Genomic DNA, 13,932 nt, shown 5'->3' with positions numbered 1-13,932 from the left:
AATTTTGAGTTTATTTTATTTCATTTTATCTTTGGTTTCATTTCTATTTTGTAGGTGGATTTTCCAAGTTTAACTTCTTGCGCTTGCATAGCCGCGCTCTCAAGCCGGGTAGTGTTGAACCAACAATCATGGTGTTTAGAGACCGCCTACTTTTGTGTTCATCATGAGCATGCTGTGAGGATGATGCTCGTGCCCACCAACCTCACCACTCACCTAATCTCCCTTGCTTTCCCTGTTCCCCTATTCCACCACGCAACAGCAGTAACAATTCCAACAACAACCGCAATTATCACCCAAAAATCAGCCACCAACGCCAGCTCACTGCCAACTCACACCAAGCAGCAGCGCAACAACCCGAGCAGCCCACTCGCAACACCCCTCCAACACCACCAGCCGCAATCAGTTGCTGCCTCACTGCAGCCACCCTTCGCACCACCCAACAGCTACAATAACAATAACTTCACGCAACTTCAGCCCGCCATAACTGCAGCTGCTCCCCCCTACTCCAGCCGTAATTAACACCACCAGCAAACTGCACCTTCCCCTGTTTTCCTTGCGGCCGCATCTCCTCCAAACCAGCCTCCAATTTCCCTCAACCACCACCGCACAAACCAGCCACCTTCACCACCTTATCCGGCAATAATTGCGCCACCAAACAAGCAACCAATTTCAACCACCAAAGCAGCTCCCCTGTTCCGGCAACCGCACTCAGAGTCACGCAAACAAGCTCGATTCGAACCTCACTTAACGCGGTCGTGCTCGCATTCACCGCGGCGCGTAACCTTACATCAAGGCCGCACACAGTTGGGTATGAATTAGGGCCGTTGATTTCGATGATCGAACGGTTGTGATGGTTTATGATTTGGGTGATGGCTGTGCTAAGCATGGGATTAATTCCCACTTGTTGGAGCAGCAAAATTCGAAGTCCACTGACTTCGTTATTTTTGGGGATTATTTCTTTTCTTTTTATTCCTTTTTACTTTTCTTTTCTTATTTACTTTTATTTTTATTTCATTTTCTTTTCTTTTTATTCCTTTTTACTTTTCTTTTCTTATTTACTTTTATTTTTATTTCATTTTCTTTTCTTTTATTTTTCTTTTACTCTTTTATTTTTTGGGTTAGAGAGAAAAAACAATTAGAATTAGATTAAAATCCAATTTTATATCATATTCTTAGCTTAGTTGAGAGCTTATCTCTCTAGTTTTAGGGTTAGTTTAGGAGTAGATTTTAGAGAGAGAAAGTGAGGAATTTCAATGGTGATTGAGAGATTGAAGATTCAATGGTGACAATTGTGTTGAAGATCTTCTCTACTATCAATGAGCATTCTTAACTCTATCTCATTTTATTGCTTTGTTGATTTCATATTTGTTGGTTTGATTTTGATGTTTGATTGTTGATTAGTGTAATTGTTCTTCATAGATTGTTGATTGTTGATTTCTTTAGTTGTTTGTTGATTAGATGATGATGTTAGTGTAGTTGTTTTCTAAGAATTGGGTGAAACTTGTATGATTGATTAATTGTGCTTAATTTGGGGATTGTGTTGATTAGTTGTTGAGATTAAAGTGATTAATGGAAGTTTGCATGTTTGTAATTCGATTAGGCCTTGAGAATTATGCTAGATTGCATTGTAGTTTCTAATGATACGGACCATTGATTTAGGAATTGCAATTGTTGATTGAGTTTGATTAGTGATGCTCCTAGTTAGAGTCTCTCGTATTTGGGGCTAGTTTGACCTCTAGGAGATAGCTTGTTGACTCTTTTGATGAGCTTTCCATTTGTCTTCACAACCATTGATTTGCATATTGTTTCCGAGTTGCTACAATTGTCATGATTATTTGTTGATCCCCGTTCCTAGTGCTTTATTTGTTTTGTTTCTTTGTTTGTTAGTTGTTATTTCTCTCTCTTTATCTTTGTCTTTGACCTAGCTTAGGCACATAATTGAGAGCACTTGAACATTACCGTTCCTTTGGGTTCGATCCTTGACTTGCCTCTATACTAGTATATAGGTTTTTTAAGTGTTTATAAATTTAGTTTGACCGAGGGAGGATTAGTTTCAACGACTTAGTTCCACCTCTCGTCAGCTTCCCCATTTCTCTCGGCCATCCCGTTCACGCACATGTGTGCGGGCTGCTGCTGCCGAGGGCTGCTGCTATCGCCCCATGCACCTAGTGCGGGCTGCTAGCTGCAGCGCGCCAGCACGCCACACACTAAGTGTAGGCTGATAGCAGCAGCTTGCTAGCAAGCCTCGCACTTGGTGCGGGCTGCTAGCTTCGGTAACCCCTTTGCATTCGGGGTTCCAATGCTAGGGGTATTTTGGTCATTGTTGATTTATTACGTTATTGCCGTCTCATCTTTTATTATTTTTTACTCGACTTTCGACGCTCGGTTTCTGTCAAATTAGGCACCAATTCTCTGTCTTCTCATTCAACGTAACAAATATTTATACAAGTGTATGCCTTTGGGAATAATTTTCCTCACAAGATAATATTAACAAGATCACAATATATATCTACTTTCCTATAATATATTAAGATATATTCTATCTTAACTATACTTATCATATATTAAGATATATTCTATCTTAACATCCCCCCTCAAGTTGGAGCATGGAGATCTCGAATGCCCAACTTGCCAAGTAGAAACTCGAACTGAGCTTTTCCCAATGCCTTCGTAAATATGTCTGCCAATTGTACCTTAGTAGGTACATACGAAGGAGAAATCATTCCATCTTTGATCGCATCTCTCACAATATGCATATCAACTTCAATATGTTTTGTTCTCTCATGGAATACGGGATTTTGAGCAATGTACAAAGCTGACTGACTATCACAAAATAAATCCATACCCCGCGAATGTTGCACACCCAAATCCCGTAAAATTTGTTTCAACCATTTTAATTCACAAGTCACAGCAGCCATTGCCCTATACTCTGCTTCCGAAGATGATTTTGACACCGTTGGTTGCTTTTTAGTTTTCCAAGACACTGGGGAAAACCCAAGTAACACAAACCACCCTGTCAATGACCTTCTAGTCAAAGGACAACTCGCCCAATTAGAGTCACACCACCCTTCCAGCTTCAATGCACTATCAGAACGAAGAAGTATCCCTTGACTCGGATTCTTCTTCAAATATCGAACTACACGAAGGGCAGCCTCCCAGTGTTCTTCTCTCGGACTCTGCATAAACTGAGACAAAATATGAACAGAGTACACAAGATCTGGCCGAGTCACCGATAAATAAATTAGGCGACCAACTAGCCTCCTATACTTCTCGACATCTTCTAACAACTTCCCTTCCGCGAGGGCCAACTTGTGATTTTGTTCCATCGGAAAGTCAGCAGGTTTAGCACCCAATAATCCAGTTTCTGAAATAATGTCAAGGGAATATTTCCGCTGACAAACATAAAATCCCTGTTTGCTTCGGGCTACCTCAAGACCTAGGAAGTACTTCAACACTCCCAAATCTTTCATTTAAAAACAATTCCCTAAATATGCCTTGAATTTTGACAAAGCATTTGTATCATTTCCTGCAACAATCAAATCATAAACATAGATCAATACGTTCAACTGTAAGTTATCTTTGTGCAAAGTGAACAAAGAATAATCTCCATAGGATTGTTTAAATCCATATGTCTTCAAAGCTGCAGTCAATTTAGCAAACCAACAACGAGGAGCCTGATTCAGACCATACAACGATTTCTTCATTCTGCACACATAATCAGAATTATTTTTATTGAAACCAGGAGGAATTTTCATGTATATTTCTTCATCTAGATCTCCATGTTAGAATGCATTGTGTACATCCATCTGATGTACCTCCCAATTTTTCACAGCTGCAACTGCCAGAAAATTTCTAACCGTCGCCATCTTTGCTACGGGAGCAAAAGTTTCATTATAATCTATACCTTCAACTTGATGATTGCCCAGAATCACCAATCTCGCCTTCAAACGCTGCAGATTTCCATGTTCATCTCTCTTCTCTGTATACACCCACTTGCTCCCTAGAGCTTTCTTCCCGGGAGGAAGCTTTTCAAGGACCCACGTGCCTTGCTCTTCTAGAGCTTTAATCTCAGCAGCCATGGCATCTCTCCACCCTGCATGCTTCATAGCCTCTTTTAAATTTTTAGGCTCATGTCCTGCTGTAATAGCTGCAATGTACTTTTTATGTTTTTCAGAAAATCGTGAGCAATCAACAAAATATGTGAGGGGATAAGGAGTACCTGAGGAAGGTGATGTAGATGTAGCCGTGTTAGATGGACTGTTTTTTCGTATTGTGTGAGTAACATAATCACGCAATTTTATCGATGGTATTTTCGGTCTCTTTCCTTTTCCCAACTCCTCACCCTCACTGCCTTTTTCACGTCCCCTAGCTTCACCATGGGTTTGCTATGGCTGCTGTCCACACGTAGCCTCCGTACCCGCACCGAGTTGGTGCGCCTCACCCAGCTGCTGCTGGCTGCCCAGACCAGCCCCCTGCTGTTCCTGCTCTTCTGCGTGGTGCTGGACTGCAGGAGCAGGGGTGGCAGCAGACCCCTCCGCAGGTGGGCTGCGGTCTCCCCCATCGAGCCGCGGCCTAGCTGTGGAGTTCTCTGTGTGTTGCTCCTCTCTACCAATCACACCTCTCTCCCTATACACCCACTCATCATCATTGCCATAACCATCCACCAAATGAGTTTCCTGAGTCGTACACTCACCCATAGGAGTAATAAAAGGGAAAATATTCTCAAAAAACCTCACATCTCTAGAAACAAAAATTTCGTCGGTTTCTAAATCAAACACCCTCCAACATTTCTTTCCAAATGGATACCCCAAAAACACACATTTTCGACTACGACTCGCAAACTTATCACCCTTACTCTTTTGATTATGCGCATAACACAAACAACCAAAAACACGGAGATAATCATATGATGGTGGTTTATTAAACAAAACCTCAAACGGGGTTTTATTTCCAAGCAAAGGTGTTGGAGTTCTATTAATCAAATGACAAGCCGATAAAACACACTCTCCCCAAAATTTTATTGGCAAATTACCTTGAAATCTCAAAGCTCTAGCCACATTTAAAATATGTTGATGTTTTCTCTCAACTCTCCCATTTTGTTGTGGTGTTCCCACACACGATGTCTCAAATATTATGCCACTTGTACAAAAATAATCACGCAAGGAGTTAAACTCCGTTCCATTATCACTCCTAACAATTTTAACCTCTTGATTAAATTGTCGTTTAATCATAGCCATAAAATTGAAGAACATTTTTTCAACATCGGTTTTGTTTTTCAATAAATAAATCCAAACTCCTCTAGAAAAATCATCAACTATGGTTAAAAAATAATGTGCACCACAAGTAGAAGGTGTTTTATACGGACCCCACAAATCTATATGAATAAGTTCAAAAATACGACTTGCATTATTCTCACTAACGGGAAAACTACATCTAGATTGTTTAGCACGAGGACAAACATCACATGCTTTATTATTATTTCTCCTAGAAGAACTACTCACAATTGGAATCATCTTCAACACTGTCTCTGAAGGGTGACCCATCCGTTGATGCCATAAATCAAACAAAGACTCGCCATCCACTGCTAGCACCTTCACTTGAGGAACACCACGGAAAAGGTACAGTCCATCTTCACGTTCAGCCACACCAATCACCCTCCTCGTCTGTAGGTCCTGTATCACACAAATTTTGTTAGTAAATTGCATCACACATTTAGACTCATCACTCAATTGAGTTACAGATATTAAATTGCAAGTTAATTGAGGCACGTATAAAACATTATCAAGGCGTAATCCTCCCGGCATTATCACTGTTCCCAATTGATCCGCATTTGCCGACTTTCCATCTGGCAAGCCTACGGGACAATTTTGAACTCGCTTCACATCTCTAAGCATCGAAAACTCACATGTCACGTGATTTGATGCCCCTGTGTCTACAATCCAGGGTATAGTATTGGTCTTACCATGCAATTGTCTATTTTTTGGATTTAATATATCCAAAATTTGTTGAATTTGTGTTGCATTCACGCCCACCAAACTTGCTGCATCATCACCCGTAGCATTCTTCGATTGTTGTCCACCATTAGATCCTCCAACAACTTTATTTGCACGAACAGAGGACTGCGAAGCCGAGGGAGTAGCATTTGCCGATCCACTGCTGTTGCTGCGTGACCCACGGCCACTACTGCCACGTCCCCCACCACGACCGCCACCACGCCCAGGGCCACGTCCACCACGACCCCTATCACCCCACCATTCGGGATAACCATGAATTTGAAAACACCCCTCCTCATCATGTCCTTCTCTATTGCAGTGAGTACAAAATTTATCACTTTTATTAGCATATTTTTGCTTTGACTTTGCATCCAACCTAAACGCACTCACAGTGTCCTTATTTTCTTTGGACGCACCATCACGGAGTCATTCAGTCATCACAACATTTTGATAAGCCATGTCCACTGAAGGAAGAGGTGTTTGCGCAAGAAGATGAGCCCGGATTGATGCATAATGATCATCTAACCCGATTAGAAAATAGTGAAGATAATCTTCGTCTCTAATCTCCTCAACCTGTGCCACAATATTACAGGAGCACTTCCCACACGCACACTTAGGTACATGCATAAAAGTGAGAAGCTCCTTCCACACCTTTGAGAGTCTGCCAAAATAATCGGCCACCGACTCGGTCGAACTCTGCTTGCATTCACCAAGAGATGTCTTCAATTGGCACACACGAGTACCACTGACTACACAGAACCTGTTCTTTAAATTCATCCAAAGAACACTCGCATCATCATAAACACCAATAGTCGATCTCACCTTCGGATCAAGGGTATTAGTGATCCATGAGACCAACATAGATTGCACAACAATCCAATCTTCCACCTTTGAATTCGGCTCAGCCGGTTTGGTAATGGTTCCATCTACGAAACCAAATTTCCGCTTGGCCATCAAAGCTCTTCGAATAGCTTGTGACCATTCTTCATAATTCTCACCACACAATTGAATTGGCGTGATCACATTACCGGGACTATCACTCGACCCTAGGTAATACAGTAAGTCAATCGGAGGTTTTTCACTCATATTTCACAAATTGATCTCACAGAAAAAAAATTTATTTAGGGGTTTTTAGAATTGGCTCTTGATACCATGTCAAATTAGGCACCAATTCTCTGTCTTCTCATTCAACGTAACAAATATTTATACAAGTGTATGCCTTGGGGAATAATTTTCCTCACAAGATAATATTAACAAGATCACAATATATATCTACTTTCCTATCATATATTAAGATATATTCTATCTTAACTATACTTATCATATATTAAGATATATTCTATCTTAACAGTTTCGTTGCTCTAAGCTCGAATTTCCGACGTCTAAATATTTATTACTCGGGCGACTCATTAATTTCATTCAAAGTAATTCGTCATGTCGGTTCGTTCATTGCTTGGGTGTGACCCGAAGGGTTCAGTCAAGATTAAGTTGTAATATTAATTATGCATTAATATTACTGATCGGAAGCGGCCTCCACCCAGGCATTCCGATCACTTGACCTTACTGAATATATTAGCTTTCTAATAATTCTGAACCCACTATCAGAATAATACACTTGTTCAAAGGACACCATTCCTTTAAATCTCCTACTTGTCCTTCCGGACAAGTGAGCTTTCAATGTATAGCCCCTTTCCTATGTCTCGCCATGTCTCTTCATGAACTATAGGATAAGATTATTTGTCATCCCTATTACGTCTAGAAGTGTTTCTCGAAATTCGAGTTTGACTGTCAATAGGTAGATGATTTCTAAAATCTATCTGAGCACGACCAAGCATTTTCACAGTCTCGCTCTTCGAGAGGCCTTGTAAACAACAAGACATGTTCCCCATTGTTAGTAGGGGGACATTCCTAGTCTTGTAATGTAGCTTCTCTTACTAAGAGGACCTAGCCGCCTGATAGTCGTCGTTATAACCCCCAATTATGGCAAACGTTTGACCGACATAAAAAAGGACTAGTACTCAAACAAGAGATCTCACAAAACTCATGGTCAAGGAAAAGAGTTCCGATAGCAATAATGAGAAATATACTTATGACGATTTTGAATTTCTTAAAGTATTCTCATAGGTCGATTCAGTATGGTTCTAAACCAATACCTGTGCAAATGATTTATGTCCTCATAGCAGAAGAAACAGTGCTATAAATCATACTACACAATAATCTCTAATGGTCATTAATCGTCCACAAAATAAATGACCTTAAATAGGGATAATTTTCGATTAAAATATTCAATGTTCACTTAATAGGTGTTTCTTTATCCAAGACATTGTCTTGATACCTGTAGGGAATATTTCAAGCATTACCCCAAACTTGAACCCCAAACTTGAACCCCACTGTGATCTTATACTTATGCATGGTGGCGTCCAAAGGGAAAGAAGCTAAATCAAAAGAGTCGCCAACAAGTTCTAGGAACTTGTAAAGCGTTCACGAGGTGAAGGTTACACCCCTTAACGATCCAAAAGATCATTAACTCCAATAGGTCTGGAACCATAACTGGTGTTCTGGGATGAAGGTACAAATCCAATCTAAAAGAGAAAGAACCTGTCCTAATAATAGGCCTCTACTTTATTCTTCTCGTATTCATGTGAACTTTCTAACTAACATGCAACCAATAGGTTAACCCAAAACCCGTTTATCTATGTTGGATGAATTTAATGCACAAATAAATCTATTGTTGGCAATCACTTGAATTATAATCACATTAACCCTAAACAAGATTATTAATTATCTTATTAAGCGTGATTACAAGTACCAATTCCCTTTTTAAACATGCATAAAAGGCGTGATCAAGCAAAACCAATAAATATAATCAAGCAACATAATAATCATAACAACAACAACAACAACAACAACAACAACAACAACAACAACAACAACAACAACAACAACAACAACAACAACAACAAAAACAACAAAAACAACAACAACAACAACAACAACAACAACAACAACAACAAAAACAACAACAACAACAACAACAACAACAACAACAACAATAATAATAATCATTATGATCATAATTAAAATTATCATGAATCATAAAAATAATCATCATCATGTTAAAGCATAATAATAGCAAGATCCTAGGCATGATACTAACAAGATTAATAACAAACCCTAGCATATCACTAAACATTAAGGCCCTGTTTGGTTTGATGTAAAAGGTTATCATGGAAAATGAGTTTTCCATTTTTTTTTCCTATTTTCCTTTGTTTGGTTTGTTAAGGGGTGGAAAACAATTTTTCCAAGGGTGGAAAATTCCATCCTTAATGATGAAAAACATTTTCCTTCCCAAAACAAGGGAAGCCACATTTTCCTCTCTCTTCCTTACCTTCTTTTTCTTCCCTCTCATTCATCCTTACATTTCCACTCTTATTTTTTTATTTTTCTTGGACTTTTCTTGTATGCAACCAAACAAAGGAAAACTAATTTGCAATTGTGTTTTTCCTTGAAAATATGTTTTCCATGAAAACTAATTTTCCATTGAAAATGTTTTACATTAAACAAAACGGGGCCTAAAAATCAAAGCTTTAGCCCTAACATGATACTAACATGATATTAGGAAAGAAAATAAAAGGCATCATAGAAATCATAATTAATGTAAGCAAATCACCCTAAATATCATACTAAGGAAAGCATCCTAACATGATACTAGGAATCCAAATAGCAACCTAAACATGATTTCTACATCATAATATCAATTAAACAATTAAAGTACTTACTTGGATGCCTCGTACCTCTTTCTAATAAAAAAATACACACGTTAGTAACTTCAAGGAAAATAATAAAACCAAACAATTAAACTAAATAATTAAAATAAAGAATTACGAAAGTTTAGACTAGATTTGGGACCAAACCCTCAGAAATATCAAACCTTTCACGTCTAGGGCAAAGACAACTTCGAACTTAGTTAGGCGTGTCTAGATCTTGTGAATGCGGAATTTTGTTTGTAAAAAGGATGGTTTAGAAAGAGAGAGAGAGAGTATCAAGAATTTCTTGATGAGAGTTGGTGATTAAAAACGGAGGTTTAAGGAGGCTATTTATAATGAAAATCAGCAGGAATATGATAAAATGGAACTAGAGTTTCAAGAAGAATAGAACACGACGCTGTCGCCACTCAGGCCTCTATTGCCGAGTGACAGACGTGTTGCCGCAGCCTATGGTGCGGCGCTGCTAACAGTTTTTTCATACGTTTTCATATTTTGATAAAAATTAAGCGTACGAGGGGTAAAACTATAACTTCCTTTAAAACACTTCTTTTATTCTAAATAAAACTCTTAAAACTCAATTATCAATGCTAATCACATTAGGATTCAAAAGAACCTTCTAGAAGATTCTAGAAGCCCATAATTAATCCTAATTGCATTAGGAATGATAAATCATAATATGCCCTCCTCTAGATCATTGGGCCGCATATAAAGATCAAACCGGGCCCAGTTTAGTATTTAGGCCATAACTTCCTCATTATTCATCAGAATTGAGCTTATAATATATCGTTAGAAAGCTCTTTTCGAGCCCAATCCAACTACACTATTATTGGACCCTTTATATGGACCAAACTAAACTAGATTGGCTATTTTCATAAAATAGGTTTTTGAAAACAGAGAGAAAGGACAGAATTAAAAATAACCGCAACACTAGACTTTCCACACTTTCACTTCATTCGATTATGATTCGACGTGAAAGGTATTCATCACTGGGTTTGGTTTTGGGGAGACACTAATGGGTGTCTACAGAAGCCCCCACTTTAACCGAGTTTGGAGAAGCAGGAGTTTCAAAAACAAAAGTCGAAGTAGCAATAGGAACGGAGAATGATTTAGAATGTTCTGCAATCCCAAATCATCCTTTTAACACCAATACAAGCAAACTAGCGTTAGTTAAAGCATATAAGAGAGTTAAGAAACGCGTATCTTGTACCGTGGAGCACACGTCTCTGAAGTAACCAATTTGTTGATGCATTCGTTGTTGTGACAACCTTCCACAATCTAGAGAACACCATCTTGCTGTTTTGATGTTCACTCGTGTTTGAAAAATGGAGCTTTTTGATATGTTCACGCGTCTCTTAACAAAGAGCTTTGACGATCTTCCTCATCCTAGGGGATACCGCCTGAAGACTGCTACGCCTGTAACTGCCTCCAATTCTACAGTGATAGTCTTCTACAAGCTAGAGAACCCTATCAAAGATTGCTTTGCCTGAAACGATCTCCTACCGCTTTGTAACCATCTTTCGCAAGACAGGGAACATGATCGAAGATTGCTTCGCCTAAAGGCATCCTCATTTGTTGCGATAATACTCTGAAGAGTATCACCTAAGACCAACGCCTGTCGATCCTTTAAAGTTTGCTTGAACTTTGCTTTTGATATGCCAATGCGTCGGCGCTTTTGTTGCTTGTGAACTAGTATGTCGGTGCTTATGTTTTTTGTGAACCAGTATATCTGTGCCTTTGCTGTTTATGAACCATTATATCGGTGCCTTTGTGATGAGCCAATGTTTAGGCGCTTTAAGCTAAGTGAGACGATCATTTATCAGGTCGGTCACTTAATGCGATTGTAACCGAGCTGATTACTGAATCATGTCAAATTTCTTAGAGGGGCTAACTGGTGTACCAAGGAACCCAAAATCGCTGTATGATGTCGAAATAATCGTTCTGAGAGACTTAGAGATCTGTCGCCGCTGCAACGTAGCCGTCGCCGCGGTTTTTCCCTATCGCTCGGCGCTGCACTCTGTCGTGCGGCGATAGAGCTGTCGTGCGACACTGCTAATGGGATTTCTGCATAAATCCCCTTTCTTCCTCATTTCGCTGCTACAACTTATTTTTCCTCCGAGTTCACCACGAAAACTACGAATTGCTCATTCTTGCTCGTTTCTCAACCGAATTCGCTCAAATTCGTTGCAAATTGAAGCTTTGTTCATCTATTTTTTGATCTATGTATGTTTTTTCCAAACTCACTCGAATTTTACTGAATTTCGTTCATTTTTATTCACGAATTTCTTGAAAATTCGAAACTTATATTGCTCAATTTGCTTTATTTGTCAAATTTGACGCCATGAAATTGCTTGATTATGATTATACATTGCCTTGGGAGTATTTTGAGACTTGTTTGACTCAATTTGGTGAAGAAACGAGCGATTCACCATTGTCGAACCTTTAAGGTCGAGAGAACAATGTGACTTGTTATTGATGTTTTTGCTAGCAATTCTTGTCCAATTTGTCACAATAATTATCATATTATTGCAATAAATTGTTTGATTGCTTGAAAAATTCCATATATGCTTGAATTGAAATTGTTTTAGTGCTTGAAAAATTTCAAATTTGCACAATGTAGTATGGCTAGACACTGAGGTTTTGGTTCCCGGTTCCGAGACACACGACGGGAGCACAAGCCCGTTTAGGAGGACGCTGACCAGTCCACCTCTCTCGGTCCCTTCCCTGAGTGGGACCAGCGGACGTTGTTCTTTGCCCCCGAGCACCATATTTCTGAGAGGGTGCGTCGCGGGATTGTAAGTGGTAGGACGCGCAGCCATGGCTCGGGCAATAACACCCTGGGCAAGCTGTACAATAGGTATTTCAGCGGCGATGAGGGGCTACTACTTCTTTGAAAGTCTTGTGGGCTGACTGCCTTGTTTCGGGCCAGGCAGGCCATGTACTCGTTCGACGCGGGCCACTACGTGGTTCGCGCTTTGGTGGAGTTCTCTTCTGGGACACCACCAACACTTTTCACTTTCCTTGGGGTGAGATAATTGTGACCCCAGCTAACTTCAGTCTCATCTCGGGACTTGAGTTTCACTCGAATGCACTGCCGTTTGACAGCTCCAATAGTGTCTTCTCTCCTGTGGTCGACGAGCTGTTGGGTCTGATTGATATTCGAGCCCGTGCTGAGGTAGAGCCATCACGATTTAGCTCCAGGTGTATTTGCGGTTGATTCCGGCGATGGCTTTTGAGGACGATGCGAGCACCCGAGAGCAGCGGGTGCACATCTTTGCACTTATTTTGTTGTTAGGGACCTTTTCCCCTGACAAGGGTAGTCGGGTGCTGCTTTACTACATTCCTACTCTCCGCGATCTTCAGTTGATCGGGACTTACGATTGGGCCAGCTTGGCCTATGCTGACTGTCTGTGAGGATTACGAGACTCTTGTCGACATCGTTCTTACACAGGAAACATCGTTCTCTAGCTTCTGGAGAGTCGTAGAGGTAAACTTTATCTCTTAAAAGTTAGCTCTAAACTCTTATTAGCATCTTCTAATATCTTTCTTTATCTCTGTAGATCTTGTTCTACGAGTACATTCCTTCGCTCGCGCTGGCGAGACAATCTCCATGCGAGTTCCCTATTGGCGCCTGTTGGGGAGGTCGCTTCAGTAACCAGGCGACTATTTCCCGGGTCCGAGAGCTGATCCTCTCGGTATGTTCTCTTTGCATAGTTAACCCATTTTTATCGCTGTTAATAGAGCTTTATCTTATAGACATTCTTTGCAGGAGCCTGATTTATTATACCGGCCATGGGACAGTGTGGTTATTCCAGCGTTAGCTGCGCAGTACACTGTTGAGCGTTGCTACTTCCAGGGGACGTATGAGGCGGCAGTGTACCTAGGGGATCGAGTTGCTATTCAGTACTCCTTAGAGATTTTCTTCGTCCCTGCTACTCCGCCACACCACATGTTCCATGACGCGATGCTGCTCAACTTATCGGAGAGGTCGCCTGCTGGTACTACTTGGCGATCTCATGCTAGCTCAGGGCGATGCTACGAGGAGGTTTGTTACCGTTGTTTGCTCCGGCCCTTGTTTTGTCTGAGGAGGCGGTGGTATGATTTTTGTCTTTTATCTCTTTGCTAAGTAGCCCCCAAGTGGTATTTTATTCACTTTGGTTTGCTTTTTTCCAGAC

General features: G+C 40.3%; 1 protein-coding gene across 1 annotated transcript; it reads right to left on the bottom strand.

Moving 5' to 3' along the window:
* Positions 1–3,470: 3,470 nt before the first annotated feature.
* LOC145571690 (uncharacterized) lies at positions 3,471–7,079 on the bottom strand. Its single transcript, XM_081630719.1, has 5 exons — positions 6,520–7,079; positions 5,421–6,303; positions 4,442–4,676; positions 3,816–4,219; positions 3,471–3,674 (listed from the first exon to the last, which is right to left on the bottom strand). The coding sequence occupies exons 1-5, from the start codon at positions 7,077–7,079 to the stop codon at positions 3,471–3,473; spliced, it is 2,286 nt and encodes a 761-aa protein (XP_081486845.1).
* Positions 7,080–13,932: the final 6,853 nt, after the last annotated feature.

This window comes from Chenopodium album, chromosome 2, assembly GCF_948465745.1.
Source record: "Chenopodium album chromosome 2, dcCheAlbu1.1, whole genome shotgun sequence".
NCBI lineage: Eukaryota > Viridiplantae > Streptophyta > Magnoliopsida > Caryophyllales > Amaranthaceae > Chenopodium > Chenopodium album.
This window is presented reverse-complemented; position numbering and strand designations above follow the sequence as displayed.

Excerpts from the sequence above, each read along its gene's own strand:
- LOC145571690 (XM_081630719.1), bottom strand. The coding sequence starts at position 7,079 with ATGAGTGAAAAACCTCCGATTGACTTACTGTATTACCTAGGGTCGAGT. Across the intron at positions 4,220-4,441 it reads GGGCAGCCAGCAGCAGCTGG|GTACTCCTTATCCCCTCACA; the intron begins GTGAGGCGCACC and ends CACCTTCCTCAG. Across the intron at positions 3,675-3,815 it reads CAGCTGTGAAAAATTGGGAG|GCTCCTCGTTGTTGGTTTGC; the intron begins GTACATCAGATG and ends GGTCTGAATCAG.